The sequence below is a fragment of the Choloepus didactylus genome, chromosome 18, assembly GCF_015220235.1.
Source record: "Choloepus didactylus isolate mChoDid1 chromosome 18, mChoDid1.pri, whole genome shotgun sequence".
Classification (NCBI taxonomy): Eukaryota; Metazoa; Chordata; class Mammalia; order Pilosa; family Megalonychidae; genus Choloepus; species Choloepus didactylus.
This window is the reverse complement of record NC_051324.1, coordinates 32,621,461-32,646,268: the sequence shown is the minus strand read 5'-3', so window position 1 is coordinate 32,646,268 and position 24,808 is coordinate 32,621,461. Positions and strand designations below refer to the sequence as shown.

Below are 24,808 nucleotides of genomic sequence, written 5' to 3'. Positions count from 1 at the left end.
GATTATTCCTTCTAAGGAATGAGATTTATCTAGGGATTAGATCTAGTTTGAAATAAAAACCATTCAGTATTTACTGCTATCATTGTTATAACTGTACAGTAAGAGCAGAGGCAAAAATCAGGAAGAAGGTTATGTGGGTATAGAGTAGAATCTGATTTTTGTATCATTAATAATAGTGCACCATATGAGAAAGGACTCTAAGGCCAGAAAATGCATTCTTGGACAGTCATCAAGAAATGGGTTCTCTGTTATTTTCTTTTAAGTTTAAATCCCTGGTCCTGATTGAGCCTCTTTAAGAGCAATATATTTGCCATGCTCACAGTAACATTAGATCAAATGAAAAGATACCAAAAAAAAAAAAAGCATATCGGTAAGACAGAGGCCCCCAAATAAGAAAAAAACATCAAGCAAAAAAATATTTAAAATTTTTTATTATAGAAAACTGCAAAATTTCAAACATATACAAAAATAGAGAAACTAATATATACCATGTATTTAATGCCTAGCTTCAATTATCAACTCATAACCAATCTTATTTCATTTATGCCTCTACCCTCACCCGCAATTATTCTGAAGCAAATACCACCCATGAGATCATTTCCTCTATAGTATTTTAGTATGCATATCTAACAGAAAATAATACTTTTTTTTGGTAAAAGCAAAACTGTAACACCATTATCAGATGTACAAATATTAAGAGTAATTACTTAATATCCAGTTAATGCTATCTCTTTCTAAAAAATTCTATCAAAAAGACTACTATGCTGCTTATGCTACTTGGGTCTTATTTAATATTATTTAATGACCACCCCTGTGGAAACCTAGTACTAGTGAGCACAGAGACAAAGGGTGGGAAGAGGGGAGATTCAACTACTTGCCTCATTTCCTCCTGGAAGTCTGTTCATGTTGACCAGCTGACCTTGATCATCCAACACTAGCTCGGTATACGTCAGCATGTCAGAAGGCAGAGGTGGTGATGGAAGGAATGCTTGAGTGGACATGGACTCCCAGAGTTTGATCAGGGACTAGTAGAGGGGAGAAGTTTGATTAGTCAACAATAATTAACATTTCAACGTGGATAACAATGAATATGAACAATGAATCTGGTTTTGTTCTTTATTTTCCCTGGTGTTCTGCTTAAGTCTAAGGATTGGACTTCTCCAGCTCCTATTCTCAGTTAAAACAGAATTTTAAAAAATGATAGCATTGCCAAAAATCAAAGACTTTTTCAATAAAGTCTAATTATTGAATGATTCTGAATTAGCACTGGAACATTAACAAGCACAACAGACCTAGCAGCCTGCAAAGAAACTTTGAAAGACTAAAGTAGCATCAATTCCTTCTACAAGATAAAGGGCGGTGGGGGAAATCCCAGAAAACTTGGCAATAGAAAAGTAAGAAAGTCATATGACACTCAGCTAATATAAAGAAAATCCAAGAAGGCAAGAATTAAGTTTCTACTAGAGGTTTAGAGGAAGCATCCTGTTTCTAATATCTTTTCTTAGCTACAGGCCCATACGCAGAAATTGGTTCACCAGAAATATACAGCTGTTTGCAAGTGTGCAGATCTTTTCTGCTCAAATTCAAGGAAACAGACACACCTATCCATTTAAAAATCATTATGATTTCCATTTCCAATTTCATATAAATAAAATAAATTCCAGCTGAAGGAGTGAACTAATTCAGTTCTTTCTTTGCTTGCCTCAAAGCAACATTTAAAGCCCAAATCATTCACACTTACCTACATATCCTAATCACTGTGTTTATGTCTAGACTATAGAAAGAATTACATAGAACGGAATTTCTATTTATAACACTGGCATTAGCTTGTGTCGTTGCCAGAACCAACACTCGAGTTTTAGGCTAATACTGCTGTAAAAGGGTAATACTGAATGAAGGTAGCTATGTTTCCAGAGATGGGACTTGTAAACAAATGGTTACATAAAGGGAATCTCTCGTATTTGTGACTAATACAAGGAATTGTAAACAGACTATTTACCAAGACCACGTGTATTACTTTATTAAAATTCAAATGTGGTAATACTGGTAATATTGACTAGGAGACTTGGAAAAAGTCTATATTCATAGATTTTTTTCTTTTAAGGACAAATTCATTATTCTTTTGATAACTTATTCTTCAGCTGTCGCATTTTTTTTTGCTGGTGATATTTTTTTTCTTGCTTTCTACTGATGGAAGAAAAATCTGAAGCATAGAGATGATTCACCACACAGATCAAAGGAATTTATTTTCATATAGAGGATGAAATCCATAATGCCAGGTTTTTTCTCACTAGTTTTTACTTACCTATAATATCTCTCCCATAAAAGAACTTACACTTTAAACTGTATCATGAACTCTATATCCATTTGTATATATTATCTATATTGAGTCTCATAATTTAACCTCGGCTATCAGTTGGAGATCTGGGTTATTTTGGAAAAGAGGAAAATTAGAACTAGAGTTTCAGAGCTCTCTCTGTTTTTTTTCATTAGAGAAGTTGTGAATTTACCAAACAATCATGCATAAAATACAGGATTCCCATACACCACCCTTATCACCAATACCTTGCATTGGTATGGAACATTTGTTACTACTGATGATAGCACTTTTTTAAATAACTATATTATTTGTTTAATAGTAGTTACCTTTGTTAAAATTGATGGAAGATTATTAAAATAGTTCTATCATTCATTATTTACATTAGGTGTATTTTCCCCATATACCACTCATTATTACCACCTTGCAAACACTTGTTATAACCCTTGAAAGAACATACTTGTATTACTAACTATAGTCTATCATCTACAGTAGGATTCACTGTGCTATATAGTTGTATGCTTTATCTTTTAATTTTTATTCTAATAATATACACATATTCTAAAGTTTTCTCTTTTAACCACATTCACCAAATAATTAAGTGCTGTTCATTACACTTACAAAATAATGTGCTACCATCATCACCATCCATTTCCAAACCTTTACTGTCAGCCTAAAAAGAAATTCTTTCCCTGGCTTTTTAAAAAAATATCCATAATTTGAATATAGACTTAGGAAATATAAACCTGAATGCAATTCCTCACATAGGTCACTGTAAACTACTACCACAGGCATGTGGTCTCAGTTTACTCTCTTCTACTCAACAGAGGCTTCTAGTTCACATTTCTCCTGTTAATTCATAAAGAACTATCCTATATCTGAGTTGGCAGTCACCAAATCCTAGATTCAAAATCAAATGAGAATAGCATCAATGTTATTTCCTGCTCCATGGAAATAGGCCCTGTCTAGACAAAGACGCACCTGATGGAAATTCAGGAAAATCTTGCCTCCCTGGAATATGTCAGATCCACCCCAGTTAGCCACCTTTACCTGCCGAAACATCTCTGGGATATCATATATGTATGTTGTCCCTAAGGATTGTGCCTGGAACCTCTTTGACTGAAGCAGGTCTTTGGTCACATATGGAGTGTTGATTAACATTCCATGCAGTGGTCCCTGTTTGTCTCCATATGCCTGAAACATGATCTGCAGGGCAAAGAGAATGGCATGGCAAGTCAAGACACAGAAAAAAAATCAGATAGCCACTGAGAGGAGCTTTTTTCACAGATATTATTTCTTAAAACACATTTTTGGTGGGCTAAGTATCTAAGACAAGCCTCTTAACAGTAAGTACTTGGTGCTCTCACTTCTCCTAGAGATTAACCAACTCTAAAAAAAAATAGTTATGTAACTGACCATACATCATAGCCCACTTTCACTTTTGGATTAGTTGATATCAACAAGAAAGCACAGCATACATTTCACATTTCCGAGACAGACTGACAACGCTTGTCTTTCTAAAGTGACTCTGAATCCCACATTCTCAGAGAGGAAGTCTGTCAACTAACCAGTTTGAGCAGTCCTAGTATTTAAGCTGAGGAAAGCTATACATGAAAGATAATTCTATTTTTCCCCAATGGCAGAAGGTCAGGTCAAGTCTCTACCATATCATCTGTACTTTAGTCTACTTGATTAGAATGTGCTTCATAACTATAGCCACAGATTTCTGCCAGAAGTGGATTTCATTCGTCTATCTCGCTAGTTTTCTTAACTTGCAAGACATAACCTACAGTATGTAAGTATACACACACACACACCCCATATACATATATTTTTTCCCCCAGTATACCATGGCTACAACTAGTAAATAGCTCCTGCAATACCTGTCTTGTCACAAAATGAAATCGCCACCTCAGTTTTCAATCATTTTAACGCAAATATTTCTAGATGACTCTATGTATTTACTTAGTTTTATTTGCTTATGAATATTCATAAGGAATGTTAATACAATTCAATTAATATTTATTGAGTGCCCAGAGGTATATGACACTAAACTAGGCACTTTATCCATGAATACATAAAAAATATAGACTCCCAACACAGTGAATACAAAAGGAGACTGGGATATAAGGGTATGTTTATATACTCATATATTTATTTGGGTCTAAAAAATACAATCACAAGTTTACCATTATCACTAGATTTGCTGTCCTGTTATACAGGCATAGCAATAGAATTAAGTACTTTTCTAAACCCTGGGCACAATTCCCATCTCCCAGTCAACTAAGTGAATCCTTAGTCCTAACTTAGCCCAGAGGAACAAAAATCTTTTGCACACTTGTCAATAAGGTCCTATCCTGGGCAAAACTTGTCTCAGTTAAAGCCCCACAGAATGGGGGACCTCCCCAGTTCTCTTCCACAGGATCACTGGGGAAAGTCACCATGTGAGAGGCAGAAGTAGTAATGTTTTAAGAGGTTTAAAGTATTAAGTGAAGCAAGGGTGTTAGTATGAGAAAACTGGCTCAGAAGAGATGAGCTGAATCAAAATGAACAAACAAAAAAGGAGTAAAAGCAGTAGGTTCTTGGAACTGCATTCCTGTCTATTAAAAGAGAGAGAAGACCTGTGCATACAGGGTTTGGGATTCAGTTTTGTCAAGCTGCAGAATAATACATGCTGGTTGCGGTTAAGCAACATATCCATGTACAGTGAGGAGGTGGGTTGGAGAAAGCCCTCCAGGTACATACACTGCTGGTGGGAATTTAAACTTTGGCAGTTTCTTATAAAGTTAAGAATATACTTACTATGACCCAGCAATTACTCTTATGTATTTTATCCAAGAGAAATGAAAACATATCCATGCACAGATTTGTAAATGAATGTTCAAAACAGCTTTATTCTTAATAGTCCCAAACTGGGAAAAAACCCAAATGTCCATCAACAGGAGAATGGATATAAAAATGTTGTTATAGTCATACAATAGAATACTACTTGGCAATGAAAAGTAATGAACCTTGCAACATGGATAAATTTCATAAACATTATGCTGAATGAAAAAAGCAAGATACAAATAGTACATATTTGTCTGATTTCATTTACATGAAATTCTAGGACAAGCAAAACTATCGTCTAATGACAGAAAGGAAATCAGTGGTTGTCTAGGGCTGGGGTTGGTGTCTCTACCTCTAACTGTAGAGGAGAATGAAAGAACTTTTTCAGAATGATGAAAATGCTCTCTCTCATGATTGTGATGGTGGTTACATAAAGGTATACAATTGTCAGAATGCAATGGACTATACACACAAAATGAGTGCATTTTAAGTATATATAAATTATGCCTCAGTATAGGTGACTAAAAAAATGTTTAATTTCCCCTTCAGCTACACATCAGAAATTGATTCACTTATGCAATGGATTATCCAAATCTCTTCTCCTCACTGACTTTCTGGCATCAGTGTTCATTACAATCTACAATACAAAGACTATACAAGGAAAATTCAATAAAAAAATTCAAGCCAGTCAACCTTGCTCCTTACTAGCAGACCGAATAAAGACTGTGCTGGGGCAAGAGATTGATAGTAATGGACAATAATGGAAGCCTCTAAATGATCTGTGAGTTTCAGCTATGTTAGTTCCATCTTCTAGTCTCATGAACATAGTCAAGTACATACTTTATAAGTCCATGAAATTATGCACAAATTTTATACATCACACACCTTTCACCAGAGGCCACTGAAAGGGCTTCTCTCTTGGAAATCAATCTCTGGCTCATACCATCTGCTCCCTTAGAACCCTGTACAATTTATTTTATGAAGGTACTAATTATTTATTGGTCTTCTTCCATTGTAGTGTAAATTTATTGAGGGTAGAGATTGCTTTTTACCCACAGTTTCTGACACACTATAGGTAACCAATAAATGTTGCATTAATTTGTTAATGAATGAAGGATACACATGGCTCTATATTATCTTAAACTCCTATAATAATTCACTAAAACAAACAAAGGAAAAAAACAACTTGGTAAAAAGCACCAAGTAGGACTGTGGATGATTATAGGATATATGAATGTAGGATATTGTCATATGTGAATATATCACAATGAAACTGAACAAAAATATATCTCAATGAAACTGAATTAAAAACAAAACAAAACAAAACACCAAGTAGGCAGTATGAACACCAAAACTGGGTTGGGAGGCTAATCTTTTTGTTGGTTCCCTCCTCTTGTCATTGGCTCATAAGTGAATACCAATGTGGCTGAAGAGCCTGAGGGAGATGTCTTCCTTCAGGACTTCCTAAATATGCAAGACCTGTATAAAAGGGGTTCAAGATACTTATTGAGACCTTATTTTGTGCCAGGCACAGTACTAAACCCTGATTGAATGCATCTGTGCCTTTCATGCCTCTATATCTCCACTAGCCACCATGAGGGAAATCTAAAAGCTTTCTAATAAAAGAAAGAAAGAAAAGGTAGTTACGAAGAACAAACATATTTATCAAGAACATTAAAATCTCAAGTGGCCATCTTATTTTTCACAAGAATAGACCTGCCTTGAAGCCATTGTAGAAGTTAATTAAAAAATCTCTGCCCATGGAAAGCTTTCATTGAAAATATCTTTAAGGTTGTCATGAAAAACATCAAATACAACAAAAATCATTGTATACTCTTTCTCTTGCTCACCCTTTGTGCTCTTGTACTGTCTATTTTAACTGCTCACTTCTCACAGGATAGATTTCTCTGGCCATCTAACTGGGAATCAACGAACAAAATGAAAGTCACTCTGACAACTGTCCCAACTTAGATTTTAACAATTCATCATCAAAAGACTGACAAAAATGTCTTTTCCTATCTCTATTCCCAGATTTAAAAGGACATAGATAGAAACAAGGGACACAATCTCTTCCTGGTACCAAATGCATGTAACAGACTGAAAGCCTTGTTTATGCATACTGGACTAAATTTGTCCTTTAATCAAAATGAATGCAATTCCCAAGTTCAGGTCAAAGACCTAGAATGACATCCCAGTTCATAAAAAGACATGAGCAATGGTGAACCAACCTAAATCCAGTATCATAGCAAATGGACCAAATATTTAGAACCAACGTGGTAAAGCAAACTAAAAGGGAATTCTCTGTTATCACAGAATCAGTCCTTAGTCACTTTCTTTTCATTTTCAAATTTCTCAATTTTTCTACCTGAAAAACGGGTTAAAATTTGCTGCTTAGCTCTTTTGTAGACACATAAGGAGAATAACAAAGGAAGAACACTTTGAAGGAAAGATGATGTATATAAACAGAATAATCTAATGGGTAAATATGATAAAGTCATTGCTTGAATATTGCTCAAGTTATGTTAAAATATTTCTTCCCTTCTTTAAGATAGAAGTTGGTGACATATTCTAATAATTTTGCTTTCCTTATTTGCTAATGACTGGTCTAACTCTGGTCTAACTAGCTGCAAACAGAAAGAAGGACAAATCTGACCAGAGAAGACTAGATTGCCAAAGCGGCCCAAGAGCCCTTTAAAAGAGCCCTACCTTGCAGAATTATCTCCAGAGTCAGGTTTGCTTGGCATCTGTTAGTGTTCACCAATACATGATAAAAAGATGAGGATTTCAAAAGATCCATGATTAAGAACATAAGCGCACCTTACAAGGCAAATGAAGTTTTTCAAATTCATACAACCATTTAAGCTGGTAGAGGATAATCCCATTAAGTCAACTGATGGGATGTGAGAGTTTAGATCTTCCATAATAAGGATGAGTGGCTTAACTGTAGGGACAAATAAAAATTTTGAGGCGCCTGCTTGATGATTGTACCTGTGCTGTCCTGGAGTCAGTCACTTCCTTATACAGGCTGATGTCCAAGTAATAGCCAGACTCATTTGTCAGGAATAGGCGGATGGGAATTGCTTTTCCAGTTGGTGTCAGGCGAATGTTGATTTTCAGTTCTGCCTGGAGGACGCGCAATTTCCACAGCCGACTTCCATAGCACATTACCATGCTCCGCACAGATTCCTCAATCTGACACAGACACACCAAGCACAAAACTTAAATACCTTGTAACTAGGACCTGCTTCAGGAGCCCATTCTTTGGGAAAGGATGAATGGAAAAGATGGTAGTCTGGAGATATGTATGTACTACAAATATTCCTTACAAAAAGTGGTCAGATGATCTCATGCTGCCTGGCATTTGAGAAGTTTTCTCTGGCTCACAGCATCCAAATGTGCAACTCTTTCTCCTTTCCCACTTATATTCATTATCTAGTTTATATCAAAGATCTGCAGTTTCTAAAATTACATCATGGGATTTAAGGGAAAGCCCCAAATAAGAATAAAATTTCTAGTTAAACAGCTATTAAGCAGCATTTATATGCATGGTAACTATGTTTCATTGCACTTACAGGACCTTAAATCACATAGCAATTATAACCATGAGCTTTTTTCTACACAATTTTATTAAACTTTATAATTTATGCCTCTTGATAATTGCAGAAGTTAAAGAAAAGCAATTTGTAGGTAGTGTTAGAAAGTTCTCTTTAAGGAGCGCCCTAAAGCTTGGTCACTGCCAAGTCTAACTGGGATTTAAGTAGATGTAACATATGTTTCCTGGTTTCTCTAAGCTTCATACCAAGGCATCTTGGTGCTCCTAACTTTCAAGGTTATAAGAGTATTTTAACTACATGGTCTTAGACATGATTTCTCTTTACTGACATACTAAAGTAAGTCTCCCCTCCTTACCCCCCAATATAGCTGCAAGCCGCTAAGACATACTACTCAAAATTAATGTTTTCTTAAATGAACTATCTTTCTGAAATGTTTTCCCATCTTTCTAGAAATTCAGAAATCTCACGTCACCCTTTTCTTGTGGTTCTTCAGCATTTTAAACCACTAACTCAGTAAGTGCCACTCTTGTAATTTGTTTCTGCATCAAAAAATTTTAGGTTAGAATGGATTTCAAAGAGGTAACTTCTCTATTCCCAAGAAACACCTATCCATTCTTTTCTTGGGAGAACAAAAGTCTACAATCTCTGTATACATAAAACTGATGGTATTCTCTGATTAGGAAAGCAGTCAGGGCATAAGGATGTTTAGAGTGGAAGCAGGGATGCTGATACCAAAAACTCATCGAGAAATGGTAATTAAAATATAAACCTAAAGTCCAAGCCATGTTTTACCTCTTCCAGCTTCATCAGTCCCAGAATGCTTAGAAGTTTTGCTTAAAAAAGATGATGAGACTTGAGAGTCAATGAGTAAATCGTGTTCCAGACAGACAAAAATGACCCACCATTAACTTGAAGTCTTGAAGAAAAAAATAAAACTAAACTCTTGGGTCTTAGACACTAAGTTCAAAATGCAAAAGTCCATTTCTACAATTGCTCTTGAGAAAGGGAGATACTGGTTCTCCTATCTCAAATTCCACAGCATTATGATAGAAAGAGGTTAGAGTGAGCAGAGACAGAGCAGCCTGTTCTTATTACACCTGGGATAAAAGGTTAAGAACAGAATCATCATGTTTTCCTCCCTTAAATTATATGGAATGCATTTTAGAATAGAGTCTTAGGGAAGAAAATGTACATAATACACATGCTATTCCTCATGAACCAAATTCTCTCCTTGTGGAAAAATACTAAAGAAAAAAGGTTAGGTATTTTGGAAACATGCATTACCTTGCTTAGGCCTTCAGGTAAGTAACATTTAGTTTACAGAAGTGGTAATTTACTCAAAGTGGTACTTAACGTGAACTGTGGAGTTCAAGCAAGTTTGCCAAAATGCTTAATGACAAAATGAATTATTCCAGATGAGAAATCTTAGGGAATCATGTAAAACAGGGCCCACCATCACGGCAAATATCATAAAACAGGTACCAAGTGAGGCAAAAAAAAAAGAGCTATGTTTTTTCTACTGCTTATAAATGACCAGCAAGACAACATCAAATCACTTTTGGCTTTGAGAATTGCTTTCAATGGCTATACCAAATTACCAATCCCATCACAGGAAACCCAGTCTTAAAGGCATTCTGTAAACTTTAAAGATTAAGGGCTCAAAAAGCTGAACAGGAATACTGTCCAAGTGAGAATAAATATGAACAAAATGTCTCTGCCTGTACTTGCTAGTACTAGGAAAGAAGCTAAGGAGAAATGTACCTTTGATGGATCCATGATGACTGTGGGCACAAAGTTGAGGAAAATGTGATTGCAGTCAGTGCGGACATTTGTATTGTTAAAAGCGACTTCTAACTCATCCATGGCTTCTAGGAGAAGCCTCTCGCCTTCATTTTGTAGATATTCAAAAGACGCTTCCTACATAGGAAGAAAGTCACCAATGACATTTATGTATTTTAAAAGAGGCAATAAAAAAATGGCTGATATAATCGCTCAAGCAGTAGTATTTCATGATTCCTAAGATACCCGGTAAAAATGTTACTTAACCCTCCCTAGTTATACATAGTCAACCCAACGACCACAAGCAGTAAGGGCAGGCAGGGGTCAGATAACGAGTCCCTGACAGCCCTACCTCCTGTCTCTTGGTGCACCATTTCCCTCTGATAAGCAGAGATGCTGGACATCCCCAGAGCTGTAGCCTCAATATGTTTACGTTTCACATATGCCAAGCAGAACTATATCTGTTTAGAAAGGAAATGCTGAAGAAAGGTTATGACTGTGTAGGACAGTAATAACTAACACACCAGCAAGTACCTGGCTATAAACAGACACCAGCCATCCCTCTTGACAGATTTATAATGGGGTCACCTCTTTTCTAACTTTTCTCCTTATTCCCCCCGAGATTTTTCTACTAGCATATTTTTCCTTTTCTCAAATGCGTCCTATCATGCTTCCATTACCAAGAAATACCAAATTAAAGAAAAAAAATCCCTTTATTGTAGGGAAATTTACTTTTTGAGAGAAATGACTCAGATTCTGCTGGTTGTTGGAGAAAAGGATGAAACAGAACAAGAGCCTTGATTCAAAAAATGAACCAAGCCTGTTTTTCTGTCCCTTCCCTCAGAATAACTTCTCACTAAAGTTCAGCACCTACCTTGGTAACCAGATCAGAATGTCTGATGATTGCCCGTACAAAGAACCTGTAGTCGGTCACCTCTGTGCCCACTTCCACCTTGGCTGCCCCAAGATACAGATGCATCTTATGATTAGCACATGGGATGGCAGTGAGGTCAAAATTTCTCATCCGGTTCAGCTCCAACTGAAAAGCCAGGGCAGGCTCTAGGTGACGATAGATCCGATCCTCCTCAAACTGAGCATAGTAGGAAAAACAACAACAAACAACTCACAATAGGCAGTTACAAAATTATATTATGAATGCGTATGGAAAAAAGATGCTTGAAAACAGAAACATAATGAGCAACAAAAAATTAACTACACACTTAAGGAAACAGCTATCTAAAAGATTCTTCAAGGTTTTAATATGTAGGATGCCTTATTGAATGCATTATGCCAAAGAAGACAATTTCTTCTTTCAAGAAGACCTCTTGAATATTAAAGTTAATTTAAAAGAGATGCTTTGCCTCTCTGTCACGGCTGCTGACCACTATGTGGCCATCTGCCAGCCCCTCCACTACCCTGTGAACACGAAACGTCATGTCTGTGTCTAAATGACTTTTGCCTCAGTATTAAGTAGTCTGGCCTATTCAGGATTCCACGCTGCAACATATTCTGGCTGTGTGTCTGTGAATTCAGTATGGTCCTTTGGTTCTTCTGTGACGTCCCCTCTCTACTAAAGCTCTCCTTCTCTGGCACCTTAAGCAATGAAACTGTAATTCTTGCCTCTCTGGTGGTGACGGGTGGTGGCTGCTTTGCCTTCACCACCAGGTCTTATATTCATATATTTTCTACTGTGCTTAAGTTTCAAAACCAGAGGAGAGTGAGGAGAGACCTTTCCCACCTGTGTCACACACATCCTTGCTGTGATTGTCTTTGTCAGTGCAGGTGCTGCTGTATATACAAAGCTAACCTCCAACTTACCCATGATTCAAGACCTGATAACTTCCATGTTTTATTCTATAGTCTCTCCTTTCTAGAATCCAAGACTATAATCTTAGAAACAAGTAGATTAAGGAAGCTTTAAAGAGAATTATGAAGAGAAAGCTTTATTCAGGAAAACAAAAGAATAATTATTTCAAGCCATTCCCATTTTGATGATGTGAATTAAAATATGATTCAAACATAACTTCCTTTCCCATGTCCAACTTTGGGGGACCTGACTTGATTTCTAAGTCAAAGTTCTTTTCAAATGTGTCAGCACAGAAACAAAGCATACATATTTTATTTTGAGGTTTCCACTCCCAAAAGCACACATTCCCTGATGCCTAAAACATCACTGCTTAAGACTCATGTCTTATGCTAAATAGTTCTCTTTCCAGTCTTTCTCAATTAAATTAAAAAAAGTCATAGACTAGTTAAACTCTACATTAAATTTTTTTCACAATTAGAAAGAAGCATTCAGTCATATATTTAAGATGTTTCTAAAAAAAAAATACTTTGTTTTTTATAATGTGGAGGGATAAATTTTAAATAATGATTTTTACTTGAAGCAAATATATTAGTATTTGTAAGTATAAGCCACTGCTATGTTAACAAAGTTTAGAATTAAGACTATATGTTGGCAAGCATTAAACTCTCCATGCTGCGTGTGAGGGTGGGGGAACTACATACAAGGGTAATGTTATTGCTCACATAAGATTAGGCACTAAAGAATCTATTTACTTCCCAAGCTTTTGAGATTGATGCTTTTACAAGTGGTAATGCTCTACATTAAAAACAAATAAAAAACAAAACAAGAAACAATTTTCTCAATTCCCTCAGAATTTCTGTATCACTTAATGTTTTTATATATCATTTTTGACATTTAAACACAGACTGCTTCACATTAATATCTACTTCACATATCAACATTTGGTTTACCCAACTAGTTTAAAATGCTTAAGGGCAGGGCCCATTACTTACACTCTTATTTCTGGCACAGTACAAAATACATAATAAATACTCAATGAATAAACACCATGTAATTTTTTTAAAAAGATATATTTGGTTTAGGAACATTATATCCATAACTATATAACTATTTATCTTTTTAAAAAGTAGTATAGTACCTTTACTGTATGTTTTGCTGAAACTAAATTGTTTTTCCAGACTATATTTCAGTTGAGTAAATGGAGAGGAGAGTGCCATTTAATAAAAGGAAGAAGTCAATGTAGTCTGAAACATTTTACTTTAAAATTGAAAAAAACAAATGCACATAAGCAAGAGTTGAGTATAAAGAATTGTCTGTAGATGGCAAAAATAATCCTAAATGAGAGATGATTTTGAAAGTTATCGCCCTCTTTGGGTAGCTCTACACATTTAACTGTTTCTTAAACCAAACTCTTTCAGAAGGAAGTCTTCTATAACTCTAAGAGTTATATAAGGCAGAGTACAAATTCAACAGAGAAAGGAGAATGGAAGTAAGAAATTATAGCAAAGATAAGCCACTCCTGGCCTTTGAAGAAAAAAATTAAGATTAAAAAAAAAAAAAAAAGAGGGAAGGAATTTGATCTTACCTTATCCCTTGCTCGGAATGTGAAAAATTTAGGGAATTCTCTCTGTGTTAAATAAAGAAGGGGAAAATTCGTCAGTCCTTTCATAAATATAGCTCTTCAGGGACAGACATATAGCACGAGGTAGTCAAGCATCTAGAAGATAATTTCCTAGAAAACATGCTCCTTACCTAAGCACAGTATGGGGAATATGAATGATTCTCTGGGTAACCACCACTTTGGCCTCACTTCTAAATTTGAAAATCACTACACTCTTAACCTAAGCTCAATATCTACCCACAACTAGGGAAAATAATTAGTACTTTTCATCTCCCAGGTGAAAAAAATCTTTCTGGGTGTTGAACTTGCCACAACATATACTCTTAAGCTGCAGCCATTGCAATAGCAGTTACGAAACTGATTTCCCAAGTTTCTCCTTAAGAAACTCTTAAAATGTAAACTAGTCAAACAGCACAAAATCCCCCACTCCAAGTTTGTTTTTTTTTTTCTTTCCTCACATTCATTCTCAAGTCAATAATTTCAAGGGTTTAAACAATAACATTTCAAGACAAAAAAAAGTAAAAGATGCTACTTTGGTCACTACCACTATATGCATATAAAAGAATGGGGTGGAACTAGTAAACTTGTAATCATTAGGTCTTACTGCTCTTTTGCAGGGCTTTACACAAGAAAACCAATTTACTAGAACCTTATTAATTAACAAAGATGAATTCAATTAACAGAGTTCATTAGTTTCTGAAATTTAACCTATTAACACCAAATACCCCTGTTTCTCGGATGGGAAGCTCTACTGGCAGTGTAGGAATCAAGTCATTACTATTTGCCTCTATAGGAGGCTTCATTAGGCATGTTCCTCATTATGAACACAATATAATCAAATACTTACTGATACAAGGCAGAGAGACCAGGAATAGCTGCCTAAATATCCCTCAATAAGCTTTAGGAACCATGAAGAGAACATGCACTCTCATGTGTTGTCTCATCTAATACTCTCAACAAACGTCTTGAGAGGTATAACCCCTATTTACAGATGAGGAAGTCTTGGCTCAAGTGATATGCCCTGGATCACAGAGCAAGAACGTGAATGTGGGTCTCTCTAAAGCTAGAGCCCATGCTCTTTTGTCTCCATCACTCCACCTCTTAAGTGCAGGGCATTACACCTTTCTATTCTTGATATACTCCAAATTCCTTATTTAAGAGGATTTGCTTGATGAGACAAGAAACAAAAAACAAAACAAAAAAAAAAACAAATAAAAAAGCAGAAACTAAGATTTTAAAGGAAAAAAAAGCAAAAAACAAAGCAAAACTCATGCTGAAAACTTGTTCTTCAATTTACTGAAAATTTCCTGAATATTTTCCCCAAGTATTACATCTTCTACTCACCTTAACAAAAGTACTAATCTTTCTACATTGTTCTTGACTTTTTACCTGTAAACTGCATTTAACATGCTTCTAAGGGCCCCTATACCAAGTCCAGGGAAGTCCTTGTACAGGCTCAGGTCTTTAAAAAGCCCTTTACAAGTGGGTTTTCCACAGGAATGCTCTTTTACTGACGATGTTATATTCTAAATAATTCTCTGACATGCTCCCCCCGCCCCCCCCAATGATAATGGAAAACATGGGGATTACTTCAAGTTAGGTTGTCAGTAAATTCCCCACTAATGGCTTTGTGTAGTCTAGTTTGGGTTTTGTTCCAGAGAGGTGTAGCTTTTAGAGTGTTAGTTAAGAAGTAACATACGTGAAAAAGGAAGGGTAACAAAATCCTTCCATGGAACTCTTTGAAAGAAAAGTCAAGGAACTTGATTATTCAATCTTTTAAGCACACAATCTCCTATTCTGGCATAGCTATTTATTAATTAAATAGTTGATTAAAATATTTATTTAGTATAGCATTTATTCGGGTTCGTAGGATAAAAACACTTTTCCTTCAAAGCAAAACAATAGAAACCAAAAAATTTTGGTTCCATTAATTTGTAAATTTTCTTAATAAAAAGTAAAAGACATAAAAAGTAAACAATTCAAATGGAAAACCTTTATTACAAATAATGAAAGAGACTGACTAAACCCTGACAGAGATGCATGAGATGATGTAAGCAAACTTTTTTTTTAACTTCTGAGTAAATTTTTAACTCCACAGTAAAATCCTCAATTTAAGTAAGCAACATTCAGGACAAGAGATGACAAGAACCTCTATGCAATGGAAAAGTATGACTACTGAGCAATTCTTCAGGACATCTGGAAGCCAGAAGACTTTTATAGAAAAATCTATTCAATCGGCACCTTGTTGGGAACTCAAAAAGCCCCGCAGAAACACAGCCTAGAGACAAAAAAGAAGAAATCCGAAAGTCTCTGATCCTATAGTTTTAGTAAATTCTTTCATTCCACTTTATTCTCACCCTGCCAATGTTTCCACTAATAGCATCCATGCTTATTCCATCATTAATGTAATTGCTTTCCAGGCAGTCTACTAGTATTTTGGGCAAATATCATAATTGAATGTACACAAAGAAAAACACTCAGTGTTCTGGTACCAAAAAACAAAAAGAATGCAACATTTCTCAGATAGAAATTATACCCCTGCTGTGTTCTAATCAGCCAAACATCATCAAGACAATCAAAATAATTTGCCTAAATTAGCCAATCAAGATACCCTGCAAATCAGAGAATGTGAAAACCTGCAACAAAAAACATCATAGCTGATTATGATACTAATAATTGTGTTAAAAACCTAATGAGATGAAGAAATTGGAAGCTTGCTGGTACAATTCTCTTTTACTTCAACATGCTGAGAACTAATTATATAGACTGTAATTAAAACAAAAACCCAAACCAAACCTGAAAAACTAATTGTTGGTCCACCAGCTAACATAACTACCTATATCTTGGTTGAGGAAATGAACTATTAATGATGATGACTGTATGATAGTGGGCTCTTCCTTCAAGGCCCAAACAATCTAAAATATTTAATTTTAAAGTGGGAGTCACATAACAATCAGTAAAACTATAACTATCTTTTGGGCTATTTATAAGCAAGAAAGAAATGAAACCTTATAAGCAAGAAAGAAAAGGAAATATTTTAATAGATATAAAACTGTTTGATTTAGAATTTTATCACAGGTTTTGGGCCTAATGCCTTTGTTTAAGTGGCAAAAGGTAAGAATTTCTCAGAATATGCATTTTGGCATCCTTAACAAATCTTTGTTTCAAAGACATATGGAAAGCTTCAAAACGGGTATAACACTTGTATTCCAATTGGACAGCACTTCCTTCTGCACTTTTTGGAATTAGCAGTCCTGAAATGTGAATGAAACTAAGAGACCTAATACTATATAAAATTGTAGAACTGCAGCTTTAAATAGCTGCAGAAATTCAAGGAGCTCTTCTTTTGCTTTTAAGGCTTCAATTTATATATATATATGAACAAGATATTTACAATGAAAGACTTTTTATTTTCCAATTTTTTTTTCTTTACCTAGCAATATTAAGCAGTTATTCAAGTCCCATTATGGCTACTTGATTTAATTAGATGGTTATGGAAACAGACTCAACCAACACCAAGTCTTTTAATGCTAGCGAATATTGCTATTGCTAATTTAGAAGAACAGTCTTCATGTAGAGTCAAGAGACTAAGGCAGCAGTATACATTCCTGGAGACTGCGGTGGCCAAACAATGAAGTGTGGAAATGCTTATATCCTCACTGGCATGTGAATAAACACCTAACACTATACAGATTCTGTGGGAACCTCTACTCTGTTTCAGTTCTAATTTGCCATGTTCTGGTTCTGCGGCTTGGTGCAAAGGCAGTCTGAAATATGACAATGGTGTGATAGCACGGTTGCTTCATCCCACATGAGCCAATGTTGTTCTTGAACCAAGCTTGGTAACCTTCCTCCTCTCCTTGCACTCTCATGAGCACGTTCTCTCTTCTACTCAATAACACAGGGATTTCAAAGTGTAGAAAAGGGGAGGCTGCATACATCACAGTGTATTACCAAGAAGCCAAAGAGATCAAGGGATTCATTTCTAACACTCTCAGAAAGCTTCCTCTTTTTCACACTACGCTAACTATGGGGCAAGCACACATCAGATAATATGACAAAAGTTAAGCACGACGAATGGCAAGCTACCACTAGCAGAGATACTCACACAGCAGCCCCATGACAGTGAGTCCTGGATTTTTTCAATTCCTGCAAAGGCTTCCTGGCTATTGCAGATCATGGCTAGAGTTTAGTAATAGCTCCCTTTGCCCCCTGCATAACCACTAATTATTTCTAAGGGGCATAATATAAAAATACCTAACTACTCTGCCATTCAATTCCTCAGGGCAAATCCAGTCCACACCCAAACCTTAAAGTTCTCTATGTCCTAAAGCAGCCTTTGCAACACTAATGACAAATCAAGTCACTTGACTTCCCATTTGATGTACCTATAAATAGGAACTGGTCAATGATTCCTAGGGAAGAAACCCTGCTGGACTCATTTCTAAGTAGATTTTGCCTATATATGTTTGTTTTCATTCAATCTAAATCCAGAGATGTTGGGTTAACATGGAGAGAAATGTTTTAAAGCTGTTAGGTATAACCCAACATGACACAGATTCACAGAGATAAGAAAGGTTTGTTTTTTTTGTTGTTTTTTTTTTTTTGGCACGTGTTCTATACATAAAAATAATGTCACTGAAAACTAATCTCTTTGGTCTTTTATAAATTTTAGTGGAGAGTTTTAACTGATCATGAAATGCCTGTCATAGGAATCCAGTTAGCTTGCTATAGACATGAAGACTACATCTGAGCCATAAGGAAAATGGGAAAATTTTTTTAAATTCAGTGTTTTCCCCCAGAATATTATGATTTTATTTCAAAGTCAGTGAGATAAGAAAAATCCAGTTGACACTTAAGAACCTAGTCCAATACTATTTCCAAATCCAGGGCCTGGCTCTGGCATGCCCGTCTTAATTCTGATCAGCATCTACCATTCACAGTATTTATTCATGGCTTCTTGTATTCTATCCTCAAGTATCAATTTTATTCTCTAAGTGCCTGATTTTTCTTCCTAAAGCCCCGGGGGCTCTCTTTAAGCTCCTCATACTTCTCCACTGACTCCAGTTTCCTATCTAAAGTTATTGATTGACATATATCTGCACTCTGCTTAGTTTCCTGACATCAATATCACAGAGCAGTTGCGTAGTCCACAACATTTCCTAAAGCATTTCAGAAAATCTTAGCTCTTTAGCTTGGAGCATAGGCTTATCTTGTTTCTCTACAGACTAGACCAACAAGGTGAACTGTGAGAAGGAAAACAAAATGTCAAATGCTAGAGACCTAATAAACAAAAGGGCAGTAAAACAATCACACATAGGTCCTTGAGTTTAGAAAGTCCTTTCCAGAATCTCAAATGTTATCTTCATTATTACAAATGAGCATGACTTGAGAGCTAACTCAATTATCTTAATTGCTAAACAAAATAAAATTTTCATCAGGAAAACTTTAACATCCTCTGGAATCTTGCTTAAGCTACATAGGATCACTTTTTAAAGAACTATTGTTACTACAATAAGTCATTTTGGAGAATGACATCTTGATTGCAAACTGGATCTTTGGCCTCACTGCTGTCATATACTGAGTCTAGATATCAGTTCAGATACCAGACTATTAACTTAATTCTCTTTTCAATACAAATTTTAATCCCATAAATGTTAACAGTTAATTCAATTGAATGGGAGAAAGAGCTTAATGCTTAATTTTTATTTATTTCCTGTTCCTGGAATTAACTCAACAAGGCAATAAACCAACTTGGACTTTGTTAAGGCATAATAAATCATTGTTCTTTGGAATTGAGAATTCTCAATAATAGAACTTGAATCCAACTTCGGCAGAAGTCAAGACCCCAAAGTAGAACTGGCAGTTCCTGATTACTGATTCACTGTGTACACAATAAAAATTAATGTTTCTGCTTCTACCTTATTCTTCTGGTCAAATGCTTATACTCATTCTTAACTACTTCGCAGAGATATACTGAGAATTCATTATAGCATTTAAAAAAAAAGAACCTTTTCTGGAACACTCTAGAAAAATTGATACTTTCTAAAAGGAAGTGGACCAAATGTTAATCCAACTCTTCTAAATAAATCATACATACTCTATGTTAATAAGCAGTGGTATACAGATAAAACAAAAAGTAATATTTTCATTATTGTTCCTTTTACTTACATGAAATCTCTGATCCACCTCATAGTTGACCTGTTTCCTGAAATCCTTCGAAAGTCAGAAAGGAAGGAAAAACAGCAGAAGCTGGTCATTAGTAAAAAAATTAAAAACAAATTGGGTAAAAGGTAATGAGTTAAACTAATGTTTTTTTTTCCTTAATTAAATTTATAGAAAAACATTTAATTCCCTGCATAAATCCCAAATGTTAGCATGTAATTGTAATCCAATTATTTATTTTTTAAAGTTCTAGCAGCAGCATAATTAAGTATCTGAGAGGTGTAATTCACATGCTATTACCTTTTGTGCAACCAGGAAAGTAAGGCGCCGGATCCCATGCTCAACCAGGGTAGCTTTCTATGAACAAACACGTAAAACAGAAGATAGATAAGATCTTCATTTATCCTAAATTTTACTCCATTCAGTCCTCTAGTCTTGATTAGGCTAAGTACCTTTTTGGATATCTACATCTCTACTCAGTACCTTCAAACTTGCACAGAAATCTCAATCTGGCTCCTGGGACTAAGTTTTACAGAATAGGTTTTACATCGATCTAGACAAAATTGAAAGAGAACTCTGTGGAGGAGAAAGGATCATATGAGGTCACCTCAGTTCTCTCAAGACTGAGTCACATAAAAGTAGACTTTAATACAACTTCTGCTTATAGAAATCACATTTATTCAAATATGAAGATAAATATTGATTCAGAAGTAATAAAATTGGGTAGACAAAAGAAAAATTTTCTATAAAAATGAAAAAAAAAGATCCTAAATTATTTAGATGATAGATATTATCTACCATCAGATATGGGCATTCCTAGAATACAACCTAACAAATCTTGACATTTTCAGTTCATCTAAAACAGTTCTCCTCTACTTTACATGAAGGGTTTTATTTAAAAAGTACTTTTTAAAAATTGTTAAAAGCAAGGTTTAATAGTCTTTTAGTTTTCATAATATACTATTCATATCTCCAATTTGGAATAGGCAAGCAATACGTTAAGCTGACAGAGACAAGTAGTTTCAAGACAGCCCCTTACATGAATATTGGGCTTTTGGACCTAAGCCTTTCTCTATACTTTATTGTTCATTTTCCTCAAAAGGCAGAAACAAAGAAACAGAATAATGAATTAAGTAAAAGAAATGCTTTTAAAGGTCCCTAACAAAGAGGGGCTACATGGCAACAAACAGAAAAGCAATCCCACCAGTTAAATGACCTGAAAGAATAAATGAATAGCACAAATAGAAAAAAAATGTGGACTTCCATAATCTATATGGAGACTTTAGTTTGACCACACTCTTTGCTATAACTTTAACCAAGAGATGTGCCCATAAGTCAGTTCTTAACTTTCTGGATTTTCCTTTTTTTTTTGAATTATAAATTGGCTTCCCTTAAAATCAAGCATGTTCCCGGGCCATTTTCTTCCATTTCTGCTACAGCACTGCTTAGTAATAAAATTAATTTTATTAATAGCATAAGCAAAAACATGCAAAATTCTGTAAACAAATTCTAGTAATAAATTTCTAGGTCAAATATAAGTCATTTTTAGTTTGACCACATTTTAAAACTATCTGTACTGTGGTCATGCCCATTAGTGTAAATAATTGAGTACTGACACTATGATAAGAAAAAAGATGAAAGAAGGCAGGGGCAGTTCTCCATCTCCCAATGTGCCCAGGAACTGAAACATTTCTGGCACCAACAAAGAATCTGACTATAACCAAGTCCGTCAAAGACAAGCATCAACAGTTATGTTCTGGCAAGGGAAGAAAATAACTTGAATAATGCCATGATTTAAAATCAAAATTGTTATTGCTTTTAAAATTCCACAAGTGGCTGACAATAACAGCAGAGCAACAGGATTCTGATTACATTGTAATAATGTGGGTCTCACAGCAAGTCCACAGCTATTACCCAGCGATTAGGCGTCAGCACCTGGAGAAACTCCATTTACACTGACTGCTTCAATCTCCTCCACAAGTCATTTACAAATATATGATCCTAATTTCTATGAGAGAAAAAAAGACATGCTGGGACTAGAAGATTATTTGGACAATTTGGATCAACCTATTTGATAGTTTAATCTGTGCTTTAAAAAAAATTTTCTTCTAAACTACCAGGAGCATGATCATGAAGTGAAAAACAAAACTAGTTATTTCAGCTTAAAAAAAAATTGCTTTCCTTCCTTTTTTTTTTCTTTTTGCTTAGTTTTTAAAACTTAGTCTTAAATATGCTTCATTCACTCTTCTTTTTCTTTTTAATTTTTTTTTCCCAAAGCAAGGAGGTGAAAGTGCCAAATATTTCAGGATAAGCACAGAACCTGGTGTAGGTAGTAGCTTCCCTAGGCTACCTCCTGAGTAGCCTTAGGGAAAGATATTGGATTTCTCTGTTCCTCAGTTTACAAGTCCATTAAAAGAAAAAGGTAATTTCTTATTGTTACAAATATATGTAGTAAAAAAGACACCTACCTCTTTATTTTTTTTTTAATCATCATTTTATTGAGATATATTCACATACCATGCAGTCATACAAAACAAATTGTACTTTCGATTGTTTACAGTACCATTACATAGTTGTACATTCATCACCTAAATCAATCCCTGACACCTTCATTAGCACACACACAAAAATAACAAGAATAATAATTAGAGTGAAAAAGAGCAATTGAAGTAAAAAAGAACACTGGGTACCTTTGTCTGTTTGTTTCCTTCCCCTACTTTTCTACACATCCATCCATAAACTAGACAAAGTGGAGTTTGGTCCTTATGGCTTTCCCAATCCCATTGTCACCCCTCATAAGCTACATTTTTATACAACTGTCTTCGAGATTCATGGGTTCTGGGTTGTAGTTTGATAGTTTCAGGTATCCACCACCAGCTACCCCAATTCTTTAGAACCTAAAAAGGGTTGTCTAAAGTGTGCGTAAGAGTGCCCACCAGAGTGACCTCTCGACTCGTTTAGGAATCTCTCTGCCACTGAAGCTTATTTCATTTCCTTTCACATCCCCCTTTTGGTCAAGAAGATGTTCTCCGTCCCACGATGCCGGGTCTACATTCCTCCCCGGGAGTCATATTCCACGTTGCCAGGGAGATTCACTCCTCTGGGTGTCTGATCCCACGTAGGGGGGAGGGCAGTGATTTCACCTTTCAAGTTGGCTTAGCCAGAGAGAGAGGGCCACATCTGAGCAACAAAGAGGCATTCAGGAGGAGACTCTTAGGCACAAATATAGGGAGGCCTAGCCTCTCCTTTGCAGCAACCGTCTTCCCAAGGGTAAAAGACACCTACCTCTTTAAATCAACATGTGATGATATACAACATTTAGAACTGAGGGCAATAAAAAGCCTAAAGTTGAAGTTGAAATTATGAAAAACAACAAAAAATCAAACGTGGACCATTAGTGCCTCAAAATCTGGGAAGAATCTTTCAAGATCTTCTTTCATGAAGCAGCAGCAGCAGCAGCCACCCAGAACATTAGGACTGTTCCAGCTAAGGTTACTTTGGTCACTGGGCTCTTGGTCATAACCAAGGGCAAGAACGAGGGTACATTTCTCGTCCGAAGAAAAATTCCTAGGCATTTTTCCTAGTTTCACTTCTCTGGAAGTACTTTTTCCTCATGTTGGTCACTGCAACTCCACAGTCAGTGTAAGTGCTGTGAGGGCATTATGGAGTAAGTGCTAATACTCATGTTAATCATGAAGTTACCACCTTTCCCTGGCTGTCTATCATTAGCCTTACATGAATGCCTATGGCACTAATTATTTATATCACTCAACAAAATAAAAAAAAATTTTTACTGAGTTCTTTCTTTGTAACAACCACTATGGGATAAGTGCTTTCCATTCAAAGAAAAGACATGAATCTTGACATTAAGGGGAGCTTCAGAAGGGTGATTTGGCACTATCACATATCACAATGAAATGTAATTGAAGATTATCATTTTATACATGCCTATCCAGCCCCTCTAAGTAGACTATAAGCATCTTCATGCTAAGAATGTATCATTTACTAAAGTACCTAGATCTGTGTTCCCTAGAGCTAGGGTCAAAAGCCTTAAAATCTAGTCTTTGCTCTATCATCTACCAGCTGGTGACCAAGGGGCCTTAATCTCTCTGAGCTTGAACTCTTCTCCATGTGTACAAATGGAATAAATCCTGGCTAACCTAACCCCATAGGATTGTGGTACTGTGCAAATAAAAATTTTCCACGGAAGTTCTTTATAAACAAAAAGTGTTATTATTACTAATAAATGTATGCTGACTATTTAGGAATTCAAGGGAGAAAAATACATTTTCAGTTATGGCTACTCAGAGAAGTCCTCATAAAAGAGGTGAAATTTGATATAGTTCTTAAGACAAGGAGGATTTTAGGAAGAAAGAAAGGGGAGAACATTCCTGGTGAGAGGCACTAAAAGAGATAAAGTAAACAAGGTAGATGAGACAAGAAAGACTTAAGTCTTTTCAAGGAAGGCAAAGACTAGATTATGGTAGATGGTTAACTATCAAGTTAAGAAGTTACACTGAAGCCAAGAGAGAATTATCATTGAATGGGAGAATTACATGGCATGGAGGCATTTTGGACATTTAATCTCATAGTGAAGAGCAAGTTGGAACCATCTGGAGACAAAGCGAAGGATCACAAATAAACCTGCTGTAATGTCTCAAGTATGAGGTGGTAAGTGCTTAAACTAGAGAAGGCAATGGTAATTAAAAAATCAAAATTATGAAAGAGAAAGGGTA

At 35.6% G+C, this 24,808-nt stretch overlaps 1 protein-coding gene across 8 annotated transcripts in view; it reads right to left on the bottom strand.

Moving 5' to 3' along the window:
- Positions 1 to 24,808, bottom strand: part of ACACA (acetyl-CoA carboxylase alpha) — a 371,031-nt gene that overhangs the window by 87,029 nt on the left and 259,194 nt on the right. For all 8 annotated transcript variants that reach the window (XM_037808139.1, XM_037808140.1, XM_037808142.1 and 5 more), the window contains 8 exons: positions 20,373 to 20,429; positions 20,079 to 20,123; positions 13,872 to 13,913; positions 11,354 to 11,569; positions 10,462 to 10,617; positions 8,135 to 8,338; positions 3,368 to 3,523; positions 879 to 1,025 (listed from right to left, as the gene is read on the bottom strand). In XM_037808139.1, the coding sequence (XP_037664067.1) occupies positions 879 to 1,025; positions 3,368 to 3,523; positions 8,135 to 8,338; positions 10,462 to 10,617; positions 11,354 to 11,569; positions 13,872 to 13,913; positions 20,079 to 20,123; positions 20,373 to 20,429 (1,023 nt within the window). The remainder of the gene's footprint in view (positions 1 to 878; positions 1,026 to 3,367; positions 3,524 to 8,134; positions 8,339 to 10,461; positions 10,618 to 11,353; positions 11,570 to 13,871; positions 13,914 to 20,078; positions 20,124 to 20,372; positions 20,430 to 24,808) is intronic.